Raw genomic sequence first — 25924 nt, 5'->3', positions numbered from 1 at the left:
GAATATAAATAAAACGAATGCATTACAAATTTATTGTAATTTGAGCTCCGGATCGTATACGAATGGACAACCCATGCACGTGTTGTATCATTTCTTCCCGAACGTACCGGCTGGTTTTAAAATAATAGAAGCTCCGCAACAACCGATTTACTTACCTGTTACAACGAACGTGATTAGTACATTAATAGTACGCATACTTGATCAGGACGGTCAGTTGGTAAACTTCAGAGACGAAGAAGTGACCGTGAGAGTGCACTTGAAATCGGTGTGAGTAGTAGGGTATTTAATATGGGTATAGTGTACGACGTTCGAAGAAAAGCACAGGAAAATCTGGGTGATAGAGTAATGTATAAAACGGTACGAAAGGATGTAAAACCTAACAGTAAGCGAAAATCAACTACCCAGTTAACACGCGTCAATCGTCAGTATTTAAGCAACTTAGGTTTTCAACTACTATAAATGGAGTCCTTAAACGTCACGGAGAAAATAAAAGTAGATAACTCGATTGTAAGTTACGAATATCATTCCCATCAACCGTTTGGTTCTACTAGCTTCGGTAACAATGATGAAATTCGTATAGGCATACCCGAAATAGACAATTACACATTGCCTCATGAAAGTTTTTTGTATGTGGAAGGGAGCGTACGTAAACTGGATGCGAGTGGTAAAGCAACAAAAGATGCTAGTGCAACTGCAAAATTGATAAATAATCCTGTAGCGTTTATGTTCAGTGATATTCGCTATCTTATAAATGGTGTTCAAATAGATGGAGTGAGAAACGTGGGGTTAACATCATGTATGAAAGGATACTTTTCGTATACCCCTCACGATATAATAAAGTTGGCGAACGCAGGTTGGAACATGGGCGAGGATCTGCTAGGTCAAGTGGTCCCAACATCCCCTGTAACGGATGCAATAATGGATAAAAATGGAAATTTTGGATTGAGTGTACCGCTAAAGACATTAATAGGGTTTGCTGAAGATTTTAAAACAATTGTGATGAATGTGAGACAAGAGCTAGTGTTAATTCGTAATAATGATGATAATGATGTGCTTGTGAATACGGTAGAAGAACCGTTACAGTTAAAAATCGATAAAGTTGTGTGGAGAATGCCCCATCTAGCCGTAGGCTTACGAGAACAATTAGCTCTAACAAAAATAGCAGGACGAAATATTGATCTGCAAATACCTTTTCGCAGTTGGGAAGTACATGAATATCCTTCTTTACCTCAAACAACAAAGCATTCATGGGCTGTGAAAACAGCTCCGCAGTTGGAAACACCTAGATTTATAATAATTGGGTTTCAAACAAAGAAGAAAGGAAAACAGTTGGCGAACATGGCAACCTTTGATAATGTAAAACTCACCAATTTGACGGTATTCCTAAACGGTGAACGCTACCCATACGATAATCTGAACGTGGACTTTGATAGTAATCGTGTCGCAGTGTTATATGACATGTATACACGCTTTCAAAAGTCCTACTATGGGAAGGAAGGAGAACCATTACTCACTCCGAAACAATTTATTGAAAATTATCCACTGATTGGAATTGATTGTACATATCAAGCAGAAGCGCTACACAAAAGTGGGGTAGAAATACGGATAGAATTTACGACAAAAAATCCGATTCCTGATGGTACCACAGCATACTGTTTAGTTTTACATGATAAGGCGTTTCAATATTCTCCACTAACAAAAATCGTCAAACAAATGACTTGAGTATGGGGAAAGAAGGGTTGGTAGTGTGTAGTTGGATCGGATCCTGAGCCGCATCGCACCCGTAGCTCATCATCCGAAATGTGAGACTTCTATATTCAGCGTAAACAAAAAAAAAGTCGTAGAGTATAAGTTGTGCGACAGATTTCTACGGCTGCATAGTATGGATAATCGTGTTGATGTACGGAAGCAAGATGTATTCAAATAAAACTCAATACATAATTCTCGATATACAAGGTTTCATGGTCAACGAAGATCAGTTCGTACCTAAAGAATTAGCATCATGTGATAGTAACAAATGCATAACCCACCACGTTTTTCAACCGAGTAGCAGTATAGCTTCATTACCATCTAAATATAGGAATACTGCAAACTGGTTAATGACACATCATCATTGCATCGACTGGAAAGTTGGTTTTATCCATCCAATGGAATTCGACGCCATAGTCAAATATCTGTGTCGGAATGTCAAGAAAGTGTATGTTAAAGGACCTGAAAAAATTAAATTTTTAAGACATATTATTTCCGCGCCGATATTTGCGTTGGAAGGTAGTATCTATAAACTTGAGATGGGTATACCGAGCTGTGCTTTTCACTCGCGACGAAGAAGTATGTGCGCTCTTTCCAATGTACGCCACTTACAAGAAGTTGTCGAAGAGGGGGTGCAAAACAAGGATGCGAAAGACAGTCGGTGACTATAAAGCAGAGACAAGTCGTAATGGGGGATAGTTAAGAGCTGGTTGCGATGGAACAAGTGTTCACTGTGTTTGGGTGTTGGCCACTTACATCTGCCAAGAAAGTGTACAGCGTAATGAAAAAATATGAACAAGATGCCTCATTTGCGAACATTCCAGCTCGTGATTTAAAATATTTACCAACACAGTATTATTTCGATAAAGTACCATCTATGGAATTACGAAGAATTTGGACCCAACTACCGTTCGCCTACCAGCAATCGAAAATGTTACAAATGAAGTTACCGTGTCTTGAACATTATAATAATGATTGTGCGGAAACTCATTTCGATGGACCACCACCACCTAAAATGCATTGTATTAAATGTACGTTAGAAAAGAAATAAATGTTATTTTTTTATCCATATTGATGAGTTTTATTTAAAGAAACCTCTTCACCTCCCCTTCCCCCTCCCCCTCCCCCCTCCCCCTCCCCTCCCCCTCCCCTGCCCCACCCCTGCCCCACCCCCCCGCGCGGGCTCAACTACGCTCCGCTTCGCTCCGCTCCGTACCGCGCTTCGCGCGACCGCCCGCGCGGGGGGGTGGGGCAGGGGTGGGGCAGGGGAGGGGGAGGGGAGGGGGAGGGGGGAGGGGGGATTGTAACCCCCCTTGAGTCACGGGCGAAGATAAGGTCCGAACGACCTCGCATTCTCAGACAGTATGACCTCCCCTTGGGCCACAGGCGATAACAAGGAGAAAACCTGGACAACCTCGCATTCCCAGACAGTATGACCTCCCCTTCAGTCACAGGCGATAACAAGGAGAAGACCTAAACGACCTCGCATTCCCAGACAGTTGACCGGACAAATACCTGTTCACTAACCCGTACTTAAAGGTAGTGGAAAGTGGGTTACTCCTCACTCCGTGTACAGCAGTCGCTGAGTGATATAGTAGTGTACAAAAGACGATAATTCCTTAAAAAGTGTGTTTACAATAATAACAGATTTTGTTAAAAACTGTGTTTTTCCGACCACGAAGAAATCGCCTTCTGCTAGAAAACCATTTGAAAAGTAAGTTACATCAATACAATTTTTATCGGTTTTCTTCATGTATGTTTGTGATGATTTCAGGTATTAATTGTTATACGCTGAGAAAAGTGGTTCTTCAGCGCATTGCAAACCTGTCAGACGTGATAGAAAACCATTTGAAAAGTAAGTTACATCAATACAATTTTTATCGGTTTTCTTCATGTATGTTTGTGATGATTTCAGACATTAATTGTTATACGCTGAGAAAAGTGGTTCTTCAGCGGATTGCAAACTTGTCAGACGTGAGCGAACGTATAATTTTAATAAAATAATCCAAATTTTTTGTAACCCTTTTGATTCCTTGAAGTCTTTCCCATTATGCTTCACTTAATTGGTAACAGCCACGCTCGTGCAAGCGATAATACCGATGGTATGACCGACCCACTGGTTGCCGTGCTGCCACGCAATAACGACAGTACGAATGTTGTTGAGTCAAGCCTACCGTCGTTACCATTATATTGCAGCGGCAACTTTGACGGTTTGAGTCGTACCATGCAGGATTTCACTACAGACCCACCACTGTACGAGCAAATAATGAATGAGCTCCGGTCACAGCCAGGGAACGACAATGGTGCGATTGTTACCACCAGTCCAACCTTGTCGTCCTACGGCTTAACTCGCATCAGTATGGAGATACGAGAAGAAGGAACATATCAGGAAGTTGTTGTGCCACCTGAACCTGCTACCAATCAGGCCGACGTGGTACAACCACTTCCAGATATTGTACATACGGATGTCACAAGTCAAGCACCTGCTGAAAACCAGGTGCTTGCGGCACCGTCTGTACCAGCGACGGAAGACGTATCCCAACCCTCCGATAGGATATGTGTTTCGCCTGTCTTCTCGAGTGGACCCATACGGTACACATCCCGCCGTATAAAAAAACGCGTCAACTTGTTGTCAAGGGGTTGCGTGAAACAAACTACCCGCCCAAACCCTTCTCCTGCTTCACAAGACTCCTGTAGATTGCTGCGCAACGCATTAGCCAAACCTCCCCGTAACACACGAAGAGTACCTACACTCGCTACAGTAACCAGACCTGCAACGGTGGTTACATCTCCACCAGAGGTGACCATCGACATCCGTGACAGCCCGCCAACTATCACAACTATCCCACCACAAAATGTGGTGTTCCCACCACCTTTACCTATCCCTACTATCCCGCAGAGGCAAAATCTTCCAGCTGTAAATACCGCACATCCCGACCCATGGGTTGATGCGTTTCTGCATTCAACAACCAACTTGGCAAGCAATCTTTTGTCCCAAGAGGATTTTTTCATCTTGGGCTTGAAACCTCAATTGCAAACCAAAGTGACGACTTTGGAACATCATAAGCGCCACTTCGTGAACGCGTTGAATGCAGTAAACCAGAATCCCACCGTCTGCTTTGCTGCTTCTTCAAACATCCTTAACATGTACAACACCAAAATTAACCTGTATAAGTCCCTTCTCAGGCTGCTGCCTGACAACGGTTAATAGCGTTTTTTTTTGAAGCTCGTTCAGTTTTTTTGTCTCTTGCAGTGTTAACGTTGCAGGAGTTGGCTATGGAGAGCGTTAATTCGACGATTTCCCGTAAAGACCGTACGTTGCGGTTAGTAGATGTTTTACCAAAGACTCTACTACTAAACGTAATGTACAGCTGGGACATATGCTTCTGGCGTCGAATATCCCGAAAGGGCGATCGAATCAATCTTGGGGAGGTTTGCTTCCCCACCGTGGAACGCTTTGGAAAGAAAATGTCGCAAGGCACCGTACATAAGTTGTTCCACGGTTCTCCGGTTGATTGGAGTTCAACTTTCGGAGTGGGTCTTCAGTATCAAGCAAGGTATGTTTTTTATGAATCACATTTGGGCAACCTTTGCTATCGTTGTCGACGCCGCCTACACCATATTAGTATAACGAACGTTTTACAACTGGATTGTCGTGTGAAATTGCGCTCGAAAATAAAGTATGCATCTTCTGAACGATTGCAGACTATTATTTTAAATAAAAAATATTGGTGTGCGATGTGTTGTCGTGTGTCTTTGTTTCGAGTCTGTTTTAAACCACAACTTGAGGAGGATCAAAGTACTGAGGAATTGTCGGAGGGATGTCTCAGCAACTAATATGTTGTAGGTGGTTTTTTCAAATTTGTACACCATCCTTGTGTGATACTGAAAATCGTTCGAATTGATGATATGACAACAAGTTCGCTTCCTTTTCACCTTTTCCGCTCCCATGCTTTTGTTTATATGTATTATTAATTATTTATTTGAATATTTACCGTATCTACTTATTGTTACCGCTCCCATGCTTTTGTTAATATGTATTATTAATTACTTATTTGAATATTTACCGTATCTACTTATTGTTAATTTAATACTAAGTAGTGTAAATTGTACTGTGACTTACACTGCTTTATTTTGTTTAATCACATAACATCTGTATGTGAATAACTCACTGGTGGTTCTACTACATCAACCATACAGATACTTTTGAAATCATGATAATAAATAATTTTGTAAATTTATGTATACCACGTCTTATTGTAAAATAAATATTGTGTAATATTACGCACGCTTTAAATAACTTTCAAACTCAATGTTAACAGTTTATATAGTTAAAGTGTTGTAAACCATTATTTTGAAACAATGATAATAAATAATCTGCTGAAATTTTTTGTATGCTACATTTTATGATAAAATAAACATTGTTTTCTACTACGACTTCATTTCTTGTTAATCTCCCGTTCAAGTATCACCCGTCAACATGGTTGAAGACGTTAAGTTTGTTAGCCAACCTTTAACACTACCAATCTGTAATCTTCATAACGACTTCGCTGCAAATAAATTTAAACGACATAGCGAATTATTTGGTGGGGAATGTAAACGTGGTTTGATAATTGGTTCTTCGGGTGCCGGAAAAACAAACGTAATGTTAACTTTATTGACAGCTCTCAACGGGTTGCGCTTTTTGAATGTATATTTGTGCTCTAATTCACTCTACCAAATCAAATACGAATTTCTACGACAATTACTTAAACCTATCCGCTCTTGCGGCTATTATGAATACTCAGATGTCGGACGATTTCTACCACCGTCAAAGGTGAAAGAATATTCAATTATTATTTTTGATGATATTGCTCCTACAGAGCAACAGATTATCAAGGAATATTTTTCATACGGTCGTCATAGAAACGTTGATACTTTTTTACTCGCTCAAAGTTATAGCGCCATTTCCAAGCAGCTTTTACGTGACAATTGCAACCTTTTAGTTTTATTTAAACAAGATCTCACTAACTTGAAACATATTTACAACGATCATTTGCTAGGGGACATTACGTGGGATGATTTTGTCAGAATTTGTCGAACTTGTTGGGATACACCGCACGGTATATTAGTTATTGATTTAGATTGCGATAAAAATAACGGACGCTATCGGAAAGGTTTCGATGAGTACATTATACTGTAAAACCATTGACTTTACGACTGCATGCTCAGTCTCTGTGCGATCATTACACTATCACGTTGAACTATGAATCGTAATGTTGCACAACAGTTAATAGCTGCGCGAGAAGATGTTAAACATAAAATACGCACTTTGAAAGGAGATATAAAACAGAAGCAGTCCATTGCCGAAGCTCAACTCGCTCCACTGAAAGAACCTCTGACAGATATTTCCAAAAAATTACAAACTGTCAATTTATTAGCGCTCGACAATAAATTCGGGATAAAACGTGATTTATTTACCCCGAAAAAGGAGCAGTCACCAGATATCTCAGCCTTACTGGCTGACTTGCAGAAACCTTCTAAAGGACTTAAACTGGAAACTCCTAGAGTGAAACCTAAACGTAGAGTTACGTCAACACCCATTAAACCGGGAGCTAGCATGGATGTTTCACCGGAACTCGCACGGAGTCCGCAATTTCTCAGCGACGAAGAGGTGTTCGAGGGTCGAGATACTACACCTGAGGTTTCTGTTCGTGAGTCAGACACATCTTTAGATGTCTACGAGCGGGACGCTAGGGAGCAGTTGGCGCGCATGAAAGAGAATATGGAGGGAATGATGGAACAGACAGTTATTAGAGAAGCTTTAGGGCAGCTGGACCCCTTACCACGTACCTATGTTACGGGTTTAACAGTAGATGTAAATAACGAGTTCGATCAAACTTACGGTGTTCGTGCACTTACCGATGGATTGTATATCGCAAATCAACCAATAACGTTTGACGGGAAAAACATTTTGGTGGGTGAATTTACTTATACAGGAACACCGGGGTTATACGAGTTGTTATTCAAAAATAAACCGGGTAAATTTACTTTACCAGATGCGAGAAATTACAAAGATATCTTACAACGTTCGAATGTACATAAAAGAGATTATGACGCTTCAAAAAGTATCATAACTGATGATGAAAATGAAAAGTTTGTGAACATAATCAAACCAATTTCCTTGGGTCAAAGACCAAATGTGTACTGGGCTCGATATTGGCCAAAACCTAAAACTGGATCAGGTCACTTAAATAAGTTGTTAGTACCTGCTGCAATTAAAGAGTACGAATACTGGGACGACGTGAACGAATTAGTTGATCGGTTGCGTTTACTACTTGCTTCCGAAGCAGCAGGTCATACTGCTCATCATAACGAAATTATATCCCTCATAGAGGAATTACGGGAAGCGCAAGTCATTCGTTAAGGGTATATAAACTTTTTTCTGTTTCTGTGACGCTTCAGAAGCCAATATGCCTTTAAACCGTTTTGGTGAACATGGTTCTACATCTATCGATAAATTTGGTAAGCATGTTCACCACCATGTTATACAGAACCACATAGCAAGATCCGAAGTTCTACAACCTTCATCAACATTTATTTTAACTTTACGTGGTGATGGAGATGTTGATCCAAAAACAAAACTTTATAAAATCACAAACAAAAGTGGAATTACGGATTACATCAATTCTTTCTACGAAGGTATGATAAAAGATGTTGTAAAGTCCGCTCATGTTCAGTTACTTGTTAACGATATCGTTATTAAGTCGCTCCAGGGAGTCCAACTCAAACGCGGAGATACCATTAAGTGTAAAAATAATGCACCGATAGGAGGACTACCTTTTCTTGTAGAGTTGTTGATTGAAGGGGTTGTAGAGTAATGGTTAGTGTTAAGCGAGATCTCGTTAACGAACTACATGCACCTGCGAGACGACATTATCGGCGACGCCGCGTTCTGCTTCACGGACTATTGGATCTTTATCAAGCTGATTTGGTTGAAATGATCCCATATGCGTCGGTCAATAAAGGTTACAAGTATATACTGACTGTTATCAACGCTTTTTCAAAATACGCATGGGCCTTACCACTCAAAACCAAAACTGGGAAAGAGGTTACTCAAGCTATGAAGGACATTTTGCATAGTAAAAAGAATATTACTCCGAGCAACTTACAAACCGATAATGGGAAAGAGTTTTACAATAGCGATTTTCAAAAATTAATGGAACAACTTAACATTAATCATTACAGCACCTATTCCACTTTAAAAAGCTCGATTATCGAACGGTTTAATAGAACCCTAAAAAATAAAATGTGGAAAGAATTTAGTATGCAAGGAAATTATCGCTGGTTAGACTTACTACCCAAATTACTAAAATCTTACAACAACACAATACATCGCACCATTCACATGAAACCTTCAGCTGTTAATCGACGAAATGAATCTGCTCTGTTAAATACTGTATACAATTCCATTAAAGTTGTCGACCCCAACCACCATAAATTTAATGTGGGGGAACACGTGCGAATTAGCAAGTACAGACACGCTTTTGCTAAAGGTTACCAACCAACTTGGTCCAATGAAATTTTCACCATAGCGACAGTTCAAAATACTAATCCCAGGACTTACCTTATTAAAGATGGTAGAGGAGAACCCATTCTTGGAGCATTTTACGACGAAGAATTACAACGTGTGAAACACCCGGATGTATTTTTAATTGAAAAAGTTCTTCGTCGAAAAGGAAATAAAGTCCGAGTGAAATGGTTGGGAATGGATAGCTCTCATAATTCTTGGATTGCAAAAAAGGATGTATTATAATTTTTACACTAAGAAAATAAAAAACTTTTTTTTTAATTTCGTTGATTTTATTTCAAGTAACCTTTTTAACAACCTACTTTCTACTTTATATACAAGTTTTGTGATACAAGCAAGTATTTTTTTTTTTTACAAATTAACTGATCGCAATTTAACTAGCCATACATGTTTACGTTTAACAACTCCAATAAGTTGTCCAAAAGATCTTCCCTGCGTAGATCTTCAATAAGATAGTTTCCCCAAGCTAACGTATGACATCCATCCTCCATCACGTAACGTTTATCGTCATGTGCAGAGAGCGCCACTTTATTCTTTAGTTCTGTATACATCGTGTGATAGGAGGAGCGAAAGACATACATCTTTTTTCGCACAGAACCTCCATCTTCGATAATCCGTTTATATTCTGAAACACTTAAGTTTTTATCGATAACATACTTTTTCACACCCTTGGCACGCTTGACAACTCCTTCCAAAGTGTTAATACAATAAGCTTTAGCTCCTGTACCATAAAACGATGTTAATATCGTATTTGGGTACTCATCTTTCATTTTTCCAACTATCGGCGGCCCTGGAGGAATATTATGTCTGTTGTTTAACTTGTAATTAGAGGTATCGAACATCTCTATATTTTCTTTGATATCCTGGTATACATTCTCAGTAAATATTTCGAGAATTAACGAATCCGTATCTGTATATAACAATAATACGTTTTCACCATATTTCTCTTTTAAAAAATTATAAAAAAAGTTATAAATGACCGCTTTCGACAATTCCAGTACGCTAAACCCTACATACAGAGGTTTGTTATATTTGACCTCCACCTTCTGCATTTCAATGGCTGCCAAATTATGGCAGAAAATTTTCGATGACTTGAAAGTCGGCTTTGCGATAAGAGCTTCTGCACCGGGTCTCCTGTAACGATTCTCCCAATGTGACACTAATCGTATATCGACTCTATTTTCAACATTTTCCATCGTTTTCCCATACACGATATTATTCATTTGTTTATAATGATTTTTCCCAAATTCATTCGTAGCATTCATTCGTTTCTCAGAGTTAAAATCGATATATGGTTTCATCCACGGCGATTGTTGAAATTGCAATGCACGGTGTATTTTGGTTAGCTTAAGACCTTTTTTCACACATTCACGTAGGTTTACATAGTGAATTATGTATTTCGATTTATTTTGTAAGTTCGCAATCAACTTAGGATGCTTCGATCCGGGAGCGATTATGTTTTCGGGACAAAACGGTAGATCATCATGCTGGTTGTGTAACCTTTCGGGATACTCCAAATCCACTTCAAAGACATAACCAAGGTGTTCATCATCTAAACACTCCACATCTATATCTGCTATTTCTTGGTTCGACAACCATCGAAAACCGCCTGTTGGTAATTTACAACTCATTGCATACCCATACAAATTGGTAGCATCCAAGTATAGAATATATGATGATGGTTTTTCCGGGTTAAAATCGTCAAGGAACTTGTTGTTTGCTATTGCAGATCGTTTTACACACATACAGAGACCGCCTCTAATTCCTTTCTTAAAAAAGTGTAACATGTCAATGTCTGATAACAATTCTAATTTTACACCTGTCATTTTTAACAGAGCATCCCACCCAAACCCGGGCGCAGTATAATAATGGCAAGGATCCAGATTGTAATTCTCCAAAGATATTGTCCTGAAATTTTCAAAGACGTCAGTCAACATTAACACATCTGACGTCAAATACAGGTCACTGTATTCTCCCAACGTTGTACACTTAAATTTATTCCATACAGTCTGTGCTCTAGAGTATTGTTCCTTTGAAATATTACTTGAACTCAATATGTCGTAAAACTGTGTATGATCAGGCAATTTACTATACTCCAACTTTTCAAACGAATCTACGAACGAATATGGAAATACACCTTTCTGGCGCATCAATCTAAATTCTTCAGAGTCTTTGAATTTTTTTTTCACTTCCACACAATCCTTATCATCCAAATATGAAACCAACTTTTCCAAAGAACTCGCCATAAATCTAAACGAGTCGACGAATCTTATTTTCATAAACACTTTGCGTTTCTTTCCCTTGTTATCGGTTGTTTCTCCGACAACTATTTTTTTGGAAAAAGAAATATATTTTTCTTTGTTTTGTGCTATCACCTCTACTTCCTCCTTGTTTAGGGCAATACTTTTCACAAACATGTGGGCATCGTAATTCGACAGGTTGTGGAAAAACACAGGGATAAACATCGGTAATTTATAATTTATATTGCAGACGGAATGCGCAGGACCCCTATACAATCCTGTCAAGTGATCGTGATCACACACTTTCTCTTCTTTGTTTATTGGTTTATCACAAATGTGACATACGGAACTCAGTTCATGTACAAATTGGTCCAGACAGCTTAGCGGTATCATATCCTTTGTTTGCCTCAAATGTTGTTTATAGATCTCTATTACATCCTTCTCCAATCTTATAATAAATTCCAGAGCAGCGTTTCGCCCTCGGTATATTCGGAATTTCGATAAGTTATCATCGTAAGCACACTTAATGTAGTACGCAAACGCGTATGGTTCGTGTTCAAAACATCGGGCCGTATATGGTTTATTATCATCGTAAACTTTTCCTTCTTCGGGCGTTAAGGGTTTCAGAATCGCCTCGAAATCGGCGTACACCACAAACGGAACTTTCATTTTTTTTTCAAATCCTTCAAATTGTAAAACATTTTCCTTTTCTAGATGTCCGAACTTATTCACTTTTATTTGTTCGCTTGGTACTGTTGCTTTCACTTTTTTACAGTCATCCATCTGATGTCGTACCAACTTGTCTTCAGTTGAAAAGTATTGCAAACAACCCTCACAAATATATCTTTGATGTTCATGAGTCGATGATTGTGTATTTATCAGTCGAGATAAGTTTTTTATCCAACAATAGTGGTTATTCCCGAAATTGTCGCTGACTACTAATAAGTTTACATGACGCTCCCGTTTCTGTTTACATATACATACAGTTACAATATCATCTACCATTTTCTCTCCATTATACCAAGAATTTATACCATAGACGTTAATTGAAATGTTATTTTCTTCCTCAAATTTTGGTATGTCTCTGATGGGTACTGGGAATGTTACGCAGTCAAACTTTAATTCTGTTTCCCTATAATCTGGGTATGATGATATTCTTTGCGGTAAACCTGTGGGTTGGTACAGCGCGGACATCAGTGCCCAAGCAAAGCACTTATTATCGTTATTTTGCACATTTATTACCGCTCTCTTCCCTTTTATGGATGTCGGTAAGTCGATGTAGCTCGATGCTCTTGTAGGATTAAACTTGTTACAGTTCACTTCAAGATATAATATTTCCAACAAGGTCCAACCTGCAGTATTAACGCCTTTAGTTTCGCATTTTACTACTTTTCTATTCTTATACTCTTACCTGAGTCCCGTTCTTGGAATTCCGACATTTTCACCATAATCTCGTCCATAAAGTCCTCGTATGTTTGGTACAAGTCTACGGCTACTGTTATAATTTTATTTTTTGTGTTGAATGATTTGATTTCCACTTCTTCCTTCGTATTTATGAAATACAATCCAAAAATTTCCGTATTCACTTTTAAACTACCATTTACATTCCTCACGGACTGTATCAAACTGATAACTTTTTCTCTAATTCGGTTACTGAATTCCTTCATGTCTACGTACTTCCGTTCATGATCGCTCACTCTAAAACTACATATTTTATCTCCAAATATCGAATCTATTTTTTCTACACCATCATCTATTATTACGAAGGCTTTCTGTTTATGTTTGTTGCTGCGCAGATGTGAGGAATAACATTGTCTGGTTACGTGTTCATCACATATTTCACACACTATAACATCTCCTTGTTGATCCTCTTCCACCTTTCGACGTTTCCCAATACATGCTGTGCGTTGATGTCTCACAAGATTATCTGGTCTAGTAAACTCTTTGTAACACACGTCGCAGGTCAACATGTTCACAACACTCTTACTTCAATACTGTTGAACACGATTTTCTATCTGCTATTTAAAGCATACCTCCTCCGAAGTGGGGTTTTCAATGAACTCACGTCGTGTAACCTTCATTTCAGGTCACGTACAAGGTCAATGTCATGGTCACAATTAAGGTTGACTTCAAGGTCTCCGTTGAGGTCAAAGTAAAGGTCATTGTTCAGGTCAAGGTTACTGATCAAGGTCATGGTCACTAAACGTGATCTTGACCTGAGGTGAGCTCAAAGTAAAGGTCATTGTTTAGGTCTAGGTTACTGGTCAACGACCCCCTTTGCAATAGCCGATTCTGGAACCTCCTCCCAGAACCTCAGGGCAAGGTCAAGGTCAAGGTCACTCAACGTGACCTTGGCCTTGACCTTGACCTGAGGTTCTGAGAGGAGGTTCTAGAATCGGCTTTTATCTACTACTTATAACGTCATAATATCACGTTTTGGACACATTTTGTTTTTTATCTCCTATATGCTCCAAGATGTCATTCGACGCCTGAATATCACAAATATGGTCAACAGAATTACCGGAACCAAAAGTGATAGAAAGTTCAAACATGGCTCAAAAGGGCGTATGACGTCATAATATCACGTTTTGGGCACATTTTGTTTTTTATCTCCAACATGCTCCAAGATGTCATTTGGCGCCTGAATATCACAAATATGATCAACAGAATTACCGGAGCCAAAAGTGATAGAAAGTTCAAACATGGCTCAGAACGGCGTATAACGTCATAATATCACGTTTTGGGCACATTTTGTTTTTTATCTCCAACATGCTCCAAGATGTCATTTGGCGCCTGAATATCACAAATATGGTCAACAGAATTACCGGAACCGAAAGTGATAGAAAGTTCAAGCATGGCTCAAAACGGCGTATAACGTCATAATATCACGTTTTGGGCACATTTTGTTTTTTATCTCCAACATGCTCCAAGATGTCATTTGGCGCCTGAATATCACAAATATGATCAACAGAATTACCGGAACCAAAAGTGATAGAAAGTTCAAACATGGCTCAGAACGGCGTATAACGTCATAATATCACCTTTTGGGCACATTTTGTTTTTTATCTCCAACATGCTCCAAGATGTCATTTGACGCCTGAATATCACAAATATGGTCAACAGAATTATCGGAACCGAAAGTGATAGAAAGTTCAAACATGGCTCAGAACGGCGTATAACGTCATAATATCACGTTTCGGGCACATTTTGTTTTTTATCTCCAACATGCTCCAAGATGTCATTTGGCGCCTGAATATCACAAATATGGTCAACAGAATTATCGGAACCGAAAGTGATAGAAAGTTCAAGCATGGCTCAAAACGGCGTATAACGGCAAAATATCACGTTTTGGGCACATTTTGTTTTTTATCTCCAACATGCTCCAAGATGTCATTTGGCGCCTGAATATCACAAATATGATCAACAGAATTACCGGAACCAAAAGTGATAGAAAGTTCAAACATGGCTCAGAACGGCGTATAACGTCATAATATCACGTTTTGGGCACATTTTGTTCTTTATCTCCAACATGCTCCAAGATGTCATTTGACGCCTGAATATCAAATATATGGTCAACAGAATTACCGTAACCAAAAGTGATAGAAAGTTCAAACATGGCTCAAAAGGGCGTATAACGTCATAATATCACCTTTTGGGCACATTTTGTTTTTTATCTCCAACATGCTCCAAGATGTCATTTGACGCCTGAATATCAAATATATGGTCAACAGAATTACCGGAACCAAAAGTGATAGAAAGGTCAAACATGGCTCAGAACGGCGTATAACGTCTTAATATCACGTTTTGGGCACATTTTGTTTTTATCTCCAACATGCTCCAAGATGTCATTTGACGCCTGAATATGACAAATATGGTCAACAGGATTACCGGAACCAAAAGTGATAGAAAGTTCAAACATGGCTCAGAACGGCGTATAACGTCATAATATCACGTTTCGGGCACATTTTGTTTTTTATCTCCAACATGCTCCAAGATGTAATTTGGCGCCTGAATATCACAAATATGGTCAACAGAATTATCGGAACCGAAAGTGATAGAAAGTTCAAGCATGGCTCAAAACGGCGTATAACGGCTAAATATCACGTTTTGGGCACATTTTGTTTTTTATCTCCAACATGCTCCAAGATGTCATTTGGCGCCTGAATATCACAAATATGATCAACAGAATTACCGGAACCAAAAGTGATAGAAAGTTCAAACATGGCTCAGAACGGCGTATAACGTCATAATATCACGTTTTGGGCACATTTTGTTCTTTATCTCCAACATGCTCCAAGATGTCATTTGACGCCTGAATATCAAATATATGGTCAACAGAATTACCGTAACCAAAAGTGATAGAAAGTTCAAACATGGCTCAAAAGGGCGTATAACGTCATAATATCACCTTTTGGGCACATTTTGTTTTTTATCTCCAACATGCTCCAAGATGTCATTTGACGCCTGCATATCAAATATATGGTCAACAGAATTACCGTAACCAAAAGTGATAGAAAGTTCAAACATGGCTCAGAACGGCGTATAACGTCATAATATCACGTTTTGGGCACATTTTGTTTTTATCTCCAACATGCTCCAAGATGTCATTTGACGCCTGAATATGACAAATATGGTCAACAGAATTACCGGAACCAAAAGTGATAGAAAGTTCAAACATGGCTCAGAACGGCGTATAACGTCATAATATCACGTTTTGGACACATTTTGTTTTTTATCTCCTATATGCTCCAAGATGTCATTCGACGCCTGAATATCACAAATATGGTCAACAGAATTACCGGAACCAAAAGTGATAGAAAGTTCAAACATGGCTCAAAAGGGCGTATGACGTCATAATATCACGTTTTGGGCACATTTTGTTTTTTATCTCCAACATGCTCCAAGATGTCATTTGGCGCCTGAATATCACAAATATGATCAACAGAATTACCGGAGCCAAAAGTGATAGAAAGTTCAAACATGGCTCAGAACGGCGTATAACGTCATAATATCACGTTTTGGGCACATTTTGTTTTTTATCTCCAACATGCTCCAAGATGTCATTTGGCGCCTGAATATCACAAATATGATCAACAGAATTACCGGAACCAAAAGTGATAGAAAGTTCAAACATGGCTCAGAACGGCGTATAACGTCATAATATCACCTTTTGGGCACATTTTGTTTTTTATCTCCAACATGCTCCAAGATGTCATTTGACGCCTGAATATCACAAATATGGTCAACAGAATTATCGGAACCGAAAGTGATAGAAAGTTCAAACATGGCTCATAACGGCGTATAACGTCATAATATCACGTTTCGGGCACATTTTGTTTTTTATCTCCAACATGCTCCAAGATGTCATTTGGCGCCTGAATATCACAAATATGGTCAACAGAATTATCGGAACCGAAAGTGATAGAAAGTTCAAGCATGGCTCAAAACGGCGTATAACGGCAAAATATCACGTTTTGGGCACATTTTGTTTTTTATCTCCAACATGCTCCAAGATGTCATTTGGCGCCTGAATATCACAAATATGGTCAACAGAATTATCGGAACCGAAAGTGATAGAAAGTTCAAGCATGGCTCAAAACGGCGTATAACGGCAAAATATCACGTTTTGGGCACATTTTGTTTTTTATCTCCAACATGCTCCAAGATGTCATTTGGCGCCTGAATATCACAAATATGGTCAACAGAATTATCGGAACCGAAAGTGATAGAAAGTTCAAGCATGGCTCAAAACGGCGTATAACGGCAAAATATCACGTTTTGGGCACATTTTGTTTTTTATCTCCAACATGCTCCAAGATGTCATTTGGCGCCTGAATATCACATATATGGTCAACAGAATTATCGGAACCGAAAGTGACAGAAAGTTCAAGCATGGCTCAAAACGGCGTATAACGGCAAAATATCACGTTTTGGGCACATTTTGTTTTTTATCTCCAACATGCTCCAAGATGTCATTTGGCGCCTGAATATCACAAATATGGTCAACAGAATTACCGGAACCAAAAGTGATAGAAAGGTCAAACATGGCTCAGAACGGCGTATAACGTCATAATATCACGTTTTGGGCACATTTTGTTTTTTATCTCCAACATGCTCCAAGATGTCATTTGGCGCCTGAATATCACATATATGGTCAACAGAATTACCGGAACCGAAAGTGATAGAAAGTTCAAACATGGCTCAGAACGGCGTATAACGTCATAATATCACGTTTTGGGCACATTTTGTTTTTTATCTCCAACATGCTCCAAGATGTCATTTGGCGCCTGAATATCACATATATGGTCAACAGAATTACCGGAACCAAAAGTGATAGAAAGGTCAAACATGGCTCAGAACGTCGTATAACGTCATAATATCACGTTTTGGGCACATTTTGTTTTTTATCTCCAACATGCTCCAAGATGTCATTTGGCGCCTGAATATCACAAATATGATCAACAGAATTACCGGAACCAAAAGTGATAGAAAGGTCAAACATGGCTCAGAACGTCGTATAACGTCATAATATCACGTTTTGGGCACATTTTGTTTTTTATCTCCAACATGCTCCAAGATGTCATTTGGCGCCTGAATATCACAAATACGGTCAACAGAATTACCGGAACCGAAAGTGATAGAAAGTTCAAACATGGCTCAGAACGGCGTATAACGTCATAATATCACCTTTTGGGCACATTTTGTTTTTTATCTCCAACATGCTACAAGATGTCATTTGACGCCTGAATATCAAATATATGGTCAACAGTATTACCGTAACCGAAAGTGATAGAAAGTTCAAACATGGCTCAGAACGGCGTATAACGTCATAATATCACGTTTTGGACACATTTTGTTTTTTATCTCCTATATGCTCCAAGATGTCATTCGACGCCTGAATATCACAAATATGGTCAACAGAATTACCGGAACCAAAAGTGATAGAAAGTTCAAACATGGCTCAAAAGGGCGTATGACGTCATAATATCACGTTTTGGGCACATTTTGTTTTTTATCTCCAACATGCTCCAAGATGTCATTTGGCGCCTGAATATCACAAATATGATCAACAGAATTACCGGAGCCAAAAGTGATAGAAAGTTCAAACATGGCTCAGAACGGCGTATAATGTCATAATATCACGTTTTGGGCACATTTTGTTTTTTATCTCCAACATGCTCCAAGATGTCATTTGGCGCCTGAATATCACAAATATGGTCAACAGAATTACCGGAACCGAAAGTGATAGAAAGTTCAAGCATGGCTCAAAACGGCGTATAACGTCATAATATCACGTTTTGGGCACATTTTGTTTTTTATCTCCAACATGCTCCAAGATGTCATTTGGCGCCTGAATATCACAAATATGATCAACAGAATTACCGGAACCAAAAGTGATAGAAAGTTCAAACATGGCTCAGAACGGCGTATAACGTCATAATATCACCTTTTGGGCACATTTTGTTTTTTATCTCCAACATGCTCCAAGATGTCATTTGACGCCTGAATATCACAAATATGGTCAACAGAATTATCGGAACCGAAAGTGATAGAAAGTTCAAACATGGCTCAGAACGGCGTATAACGTCATAATATCACGTTTCGGGCACATTTTGTTTTTTATCTCCAACATGCTCCAAGATGTCATTTGGCGCCTGAATATCACAAATATGGTCAACAGAATTATCGGAACCGAAAGTGATAGAAAGTTCAAGCATGGCTCAAAACGGCGTATAACGGCAAAATATCACGTTTTGGGCACATTTTGTTTTTTATCTCCAACATGCTCCAAGATGTCATTTGACGCCTGAATATCACAAATATGGTCAACAGAATTATCGGAACCGAAAGTGATAGAAAGTTCAAACATGGCTCAGAACGGCGTATAACGTTATAATATCACGTTTCGGGCACATTTTGTTTTTTATCTCCAACATGCTCCAAGATGTCATTTGGCGCCTGAATATCACAAATATGGTCAACAGAATTATCGGAACCGAAAGTGATAGAAAGTTCAAGCATGGCTCAAAACGGCGTATAACGGCAAAATATCACGTTTTGGGCACATTTTGTTTTTTATCTCCAACATGCTCCAAGATGTCATTTGGCGCCTGAATATCACAAATATGGTCAACAGAATTATCGGAACCGAAAGTGATAGAAAGTTCAAGCATGGCTCAAAACGGCGTATAACGGCAAAATATCACGTTTTGGGCACATTTTGTTTTTTATCTCCAACATGCTCCAAGATGTCATTTGGCGCCTGAATATCACAAATATGGTCAACAGAATTATCGGAACCGAAAGTGATAGAAAGTTCAAGCATGGCTCAAAACGGCGTATAACGGCAAAATATCACGTTTTGGGCACATTTTGTTTTTTATCTCCAACATGCTCCAAGATGTCATTTGGCGCCTGAATATCACATATATGGTCAACAGAATTATCGGAACCGAAAGTGATAGAAAGTTCAAGCATGGCTCAAAACGGCGTATAACGGCAAAATATCACGTTTTGGGCACATTTTGTTTTTTATCTCCAACATGCTCCAAGATGTCATTTGGCGCCTGAATATCACAAATATGGTCAACAGAATTACCGGAACCAAAAGTGATAGAAAGGTCAAACATGGCTCAGAACGGCGTATAACGTCATAATATCACGTTTTGGGCACATTTTGTTTTTATCTCCAACATGCTCCAAGATGTCATTTGGCGCCTGAATATCACAAATATGGTCAACAGAATTATCGGAACCGAAAGTGATAGAAAGTTCAAACATGGCTCAGAACGGCGTATAACGTCATAATATCACGTTTTGGGCATATTTTGTTTTTTATCTCCAACATGCTCCAAGATGTCATTTGGCGCCTGAATATCACAAATACGGTCAACAGAATTACCGGAACCGAAAGTGATAGAAAGTTCAAACATGGCTCAGAACGGCGTATAACGTCATAATATCACGTTTTGGGCACATTTTGTTTTTTATCTCCAACATGCTCCAAGATGTCATTTGGCGCCTGAATATCACATATATGGTCAACAGAATTACCGGAACCAAAAGTGATAGAAAGGTCAAACATGGCTCAGAACGGCGTATAACGTCATAATATCACGTTTTGGGCACATTTTGTTTTTTATCTCCAACATGCTCCAAGATGTCATTTGACGCCTGAATATCAAATATATGGTCAACAGTATTACCGTAACCAAAAGTGATAGAAAGGTCAAACATGGCTCAGAACGGCGTATAACGTCATAATATCACGTTTTGGGCACATTTTGTTTTTTATCTCCAACATGCTCCAAGATGTCATTTGACGCCTGAATATCAAATATATGGTCAACAGTATTACCGTAACCAAAAGTGATAGAAAGTTCAAACATGGCTCAGAACGGCGTATAACGTCATAATATCACGTTTTGGGTGCATTTTGTTTTTTATCTCCAACATGCTCCAAGATGTCATTTGGCGCCTGAATATCACAAATATGATCAACAGAATTACCGGAACCAAAAGTGATAGAAAGTTCAAACATGGCTCAGAACGGAGTATAACGTCATAATATCACGTTTTGGGCACATTTTGTTTTTTATCTCCAACATGCTCCAAGATGTCATTTGGCGCCTGAATATCACAAATATGATCAACAGAATTATCGGAACCGAAAGTGATAGAAAGTTCAAGCATGGCTCAAAACGGCGTATAACGGCAAAATATCACGTTTTGGGCACATTTTGTTTTTTATCTCCAACATGCTCCAAGATGTCATTTGGCGCCTGAATATCACAAATATGGTCAACAGAATTATCGGAACCGAAAGTGATAGAAAGTTCAAGCATGGCTCAAAACGGCGTATAACGGCAAAATATCACGTTTTGGGCACATTTTGTTTTTTATCTCCAACATGCTCCAAGATGTCATTTGGCGCCTGAATATCACAAATATGGTCAACAGAATTATCGGAACCGAAAGTGATAGAAAGTTCAAGCATGGCTCAAAACGGCGTATAACGGCAAAATATCACGTTTTGGGCACATTTTGTTTTTTATCTCCAACATGCTCCAAGATGTCATTTGGCGCCTGAATATCACATATATGGTCAACAGAATTATCGGAACCGAAAGTGATAGAAAGTTCAAGCATGGCTCAAAACGGCGTATAACGGCAAAATATCACGTTTTGGGCACATTTTGTTTTTTATCTCCAACATGCTCCAAGATGTCATTTGGCGCCTGAATATCACATATATGGTCAACAGAATTACCGGAACCGAAAGTGATAGAAAGTTCAAACATGGCTCAGAACGGCGTATAACGTCATAATATCACGTTTTGGGCACATTTTGTTTTTTATCTCCAACATGCTCCAAGATGTCATTTGGCGCCTGAATATCACATATATGGTCAACAGAATTACCGGAACCAAAAGTGATAGAAAGGTCAAACATGGCTCAGAACGTCGTATAACGTCATAATATCACGTTTTGGGCACATTTTGTTTTTTATCTCCAACATGCTCCAAGATGTCATTTGGCGCCTGAATATCACAAATATGATCAACAGAATTACCGGAACCAAAAGTGATAGAAAGGTCAAACATGGCTCAGAACGTCGTATAACGTCATAATATCACGTTTTGGGCACATTTTGTTTTTTATCTCCAACATGCTCCAAGATGTCATTTGGCGCCTGAATATCACAAATACGGTCAACAGAATTACCGGAACCGAAAGTGATAGAAAGTTCAAACATGGCTCAGAACGGCGTATAACGTCATAATATCACCTTTTGGGCACATTTTGTTTTTTATCTCCAACATGCTCCAAGATGTCATTTGACGCCTGAATATCAAATATATGGTCAACAGTATTACCGTAACCGAAAGTGATAGAAAGTTCAAACATGGCTCAGAACGGCGTATAACGTCATAATATCACGTTTTGGACACATTTTGTTTTTTATCTCCTATATGCTCCAAGATGTCATTCGACGCCTGAATATCACAAATATGGTCAACAGAATTACCGGAACCAAAAGTGATAGAAAGTTCAAACATGGCTCAAAAGGGCGTATGACGTCATAATATCACGTTTTGGGCACATTTTGTTTTTTATCTCCAACATGCTCCAAGATGTCATTTGGCGCCTGAATATCACAAATATGATCAACAGAATTACCGGAGCCAAAAGTGATAGAAAGTTCAAACATGGCTCAGAACGGCGTATAACGTCATAATATCACGTTTTGGGCACATTTTGTTTTTTATCTCCAACATGCTCCAAGATGTCATTTGGCGCCTGAATATCACAAATATGGTCAACAGAATTACCGGAACCGAAAGTGATAGAAAGTTCAAGCATGGCTCAAAACGGCGTATAACGTCATAATATCACGTTTTGGGCACATTTTGTTTTTTATCTCCAACATGCTCCAAGATGTCATTTGGCGCCTGAATATCACAAATATGGTCAACAGAATTATCGGAACCGAAAGTGATAGAAAGTTCAAGCATGGCTCAAAACGGCGTATAACGGCAAAATATCACGTTTTGGGCACATTTTGTTTTTTATCTCCAACATGCTCCAAGATGTCATTTGGCGCCTGAATATCACATATATGGTCAACAGAATTATCGGAACCGAAAGTGATAGAAAGTTCAAGCATGGCTCAAAACGGCGTATAACGGCAAAATATCACGTTTTGGGCACATTTTGTTTTTTATCTCCAACATGCTCCAAGATGTCATTTGGCGCCTGAATATCACATATATGGTCAACAGAATTACCGGAACCGAAAGTGATAGAAAGTTCAAACATGGCTCAGAACGGCGTATAACGTCATAATATCACGTTTTGGGCACATTTTGTTTTTTATCTCCAACATGCTCCAAGATGTCATTTGGCGCCTGAATATCACATATATGGTCAACAGAATTACCGGAACCAAAAGTGATAGAAAGGTCAAACATGGCTCAGAACGTCGTATAACGTCATAATATCACGTTTTGGGCACATTTTGTTTTTTATCTCCAACATGCTCCAAGATGTCATTTGGCGCCTGAATATCACAAATATGATCAACAGAATTACCGGAACCAAAAGTGATAGAAAGGTCAAACATGGCTCAGAACGTCGTATAACGTCATAATATCACGTTTTGGGCACATTTTGTTTTTTATCTCCAACATGCTCCAAGATGTCATTTGGCGCCTGAATATCACAAATACGGTCAACAGAATTACCGGAACCGAAAGTGATAGAAAGTTCAAACATGGCTCAGAACGGCGTATAACGTCATAATATCACCTTTTGGGCACATTTTGTTTTTTATCTCCAACATGCTCCAAGATGTCATTTGACGCCTGAATATCAAATATATGGTCAACAGTATTACCGTAACCGAAAGTGATAGAAAGTTCAAACATGGCTCAGAACGGCGTATAACGTCATAATATCACGTTTTGGACACATTTTGTTTTTTATCTCCTATATGCTCCAAGATGTCATTCGACGCCTGAATATCACAAATATGGTCAACAGAATTACCGGAACCAAAAGTGATAGAAAGTTCAAACATGGCTCAAAAGGGCGTATGACGTCATAATATCACGTTTTGGGCACATTTTGTTTTTTATCTCCAACATGCTCCAAGATGTCATTTGGCGCCTGAATATCACAAATATGATCAACAGAATTACCGGAGCCAAAAGTGATAGAAAGTTCAAACATGGCTCAGAACGGCGTATAACGTCATAATATCACGTTTTGGGCACATTTTGTTTTTTATCTCCAACATGCTCCAAGATGTCATTTGGCGCCTGAATATCACAAATATGGTCAACAGAATTACCGGAACCGAAAGTGATAGAAAGTTCAAGCATGGCTCAAAACGGCGTATAACGTCATAATATCACGTTTTGGGCACATTTTGTTTTTTATCTCCAACATGCTCCAAGATGTCATTTGGCGCCTGAATATCACAAATATGGTCAACAGAATTATCGGAACCGAAAGTGATAGAAAGTTCAAGCATGGCTCAAAACGGCGTATAACGGCAAAATATCACGTTTTGGGCACATTTTGTTTTTTATCTCCAACATGCTCCAAGATGTCATTTGGCGCCTGAATATCACATATATGGTCAACAGAATTATCGGAACCGAAAGTGATAGAAAGTTCAAGCATGGCTCAAAACGGCGTATAACGGCAAAATATCACGTTTTGGGCACATTTTGTTTTTTATCTCCAACATGCTCCAAGATGTCATTTGGCGCCTGAATATCACATATATGGTCAACAGAATTACCGGAACCGAAAGTGATAGAAAGTTCAAACATGGCTCAGAACGGCGTATAACGTCATAATATCACGTTTTGGGCACATTTTGTTTTTTATCTCCAACATGCTCCAAGATGTCATTTGGCGCCTGAATATCACATATATGGTCAACAGAATTACCGGAACCAAAAGTGATAGAAAGGTCAAACATGGCTCAGAACGTCGTATAACGTCATAATATCACGTTTTGGGCACATTTTGTTTTTTATCTCCAACATGCTCCAAGATGTCATTTGGCGCCTGAATATCACAAATATGATCAACAGAATTACCGGAACCAAAAGTGATAGAAAGGTCAAACATGGCTCAGAACGTCGTATAACGTCATAATATCACGTTTTGGGCACATTTTGTTTTTTATCTCCAACATGCTCCAAGATGTCATTTGGCGCCTGAATATCACAAATACGGTCAACAGAATTACCGGAACCGAAAGTGATAGAAAGTTCAAACATGGCTCAGAACGGCGTATAACGTCATAATATCACCTTTTGGGCACATTTTGTTTTTTATCTCCAACATGCTCCAAGATGTCATTTGACGCCTGAATATCAAATATATGGTCAACAGTATTACCGTAACCGAAAGTGATAGAAAGTTCAAACATGGCTCAGAACGGCGTATAACGTCATAATATCACGTTTTGGACACATTTTGTTTTTTATCTCCTATATGCTCCAAGATGTCATTCGACGCCTGAATATCACAAATATGGTCAACAGAATTACCGGAACCAAAAGTGATAGAAAGTTCAAACATGGCTCAAAAGGGCGTATGACGTCATAATATCACGTTTTGGGCACATTTTGTTTTTTATCTCCAACATGCTCCAAGATGTCATTTGGCGCCTGAATATCACATATATGGTCAACAGAATTACCGGAACCGAAAGTGATAGAAAGTTCAAACATGGCTCAGAACGGCGTATAACGTCATAATATCACGTTTTGGGCACATTTTGTTTTTTATCTCCAACATGCTCCAAGATGTCATTTGGCGCCTGAATATCACAAATATGGTCAA

The 25924-nt window shown here is 38.9% G+C and overlaps 3 protein-coding genes across 5 annotated transcripts; 2 read left to right on the top strand and 1 right to left on the bottom strand.

The window, feature by feature from the left end:
- Positions 1-459: 459 nt before the first annotated feature.
- Positions 460-1722, top strand: LOC139430120 (uncharacterized). The gene has a single exon (XM_071196771.1). The coding sequence runs from the start codon at positions 460-462 to the stop codon at positions 1720-1722; it is 1263 nt and encodes a 420-aa protein (XP_071052872.1).
- A 1323-nt stretch (positions 1723-3045) lies between these two features.
- LOC139430089 (uncharacterized) lies at positions 3046-6186 on the top strand. 3 transcript variants are annotated; one of them, XM_071196722.1, is made up of 3 exons: positions 3046-3463; positions 3524-3604; positions 3665-6186. In XM_071196722.1, exon 3 carries the CDS (start codon positions 3800-3802, stop codon positions 4955-4957), a length of 1158 nt encoding a protein of 385 aa, XP_071052823.1. In that variant the 5' UTR covers positions 3046-3463; positions 3524-3604; positions 3665-3799; the 3' UTR covers positions 4958-6186. The 3 variants fall into 3 exon arrangements, with proteins under 3 accessions (XP_071052823.1, XP_071052824.1, XP_071052822.1); XM_071196723.1 differs by lacking the exon at positions 3524-3604; XM_071196721.1 differs by having other exon boundaries at positions 3524-6186.
- A 3510-nt stretch (positions 6187-9696) lies between these two features.
- Positions 9697-13877, bottom strand: LOC139430119 (uncharacterized). Its single transcript, XM_071196770.1, has 2 exons — positions 12971-13877; positions 9697-12911 (listed from the first exon to the last, which is right to left on the bottom strand). Exons 1-2 carry the CDS (start codon positions 13527-13529, stop codon positions 9697-9699), a joined length of 3774 nt encoding a protein of 1257 aa, XP_071052871.1. The 5' UTR covers positions 13530-13877.
- Between the last annotated feature and the right edge of the window lie 12047 nt (positions 13878-25924).

Source organism: Onthophagus taurus, chromosome 6 (genome assembly GCF_036711975.1).
Source record: "Onthophagus taurus isolate NC chromosome 6, IU_Otau_3.0, whole genome shotgun sequence".
Taxonomy (NCBI): Eukaryota; Metazoa; Arthropoda; class Insecta; order Coleoptera; family Scarabaeidae; genus Onthophagus; species Onthophagus taurus.
The sequence above is the reverse complement of the archived record's forward strand: the minus strand, read 5'-3'. Positions and strand labels throughout refer to the sequence as shown.

What these genes read in the sequence shown, in the direction of transcription:
- LOC139430119 (XM_071196770.1), bottom strand. Translation starts at nt 13,529, where the DNA reads ATGTTGACCTGCGACGTGTGTTACAAAGAGTTTACTAGACCAGATAAT. An exon ending in ATTCCAAGAACGGGACTCAG is followed by an intron (nt 12,912 to 12,970) that starts GTAAGAGTATAA and finishes TTAATACTGCAG; the next exon opens with GTTGGACCTTGTTGGAAATA.
- LOC139430089 (XM_071196723.1), top strand. Translation starts at nt 3,800, where the DNA reads ATGCTTCACTTAATTGGTAACAGCCACGCTCGTGCAAGCGATAATACC.
- LOC139430120 (XM_071196771.1), top strand. Translation starts at nt 460, where the DNA reads ATGGAGTCCTTAAACGTCACGGAGAAAATAAAAGTAGATAACTCGATT.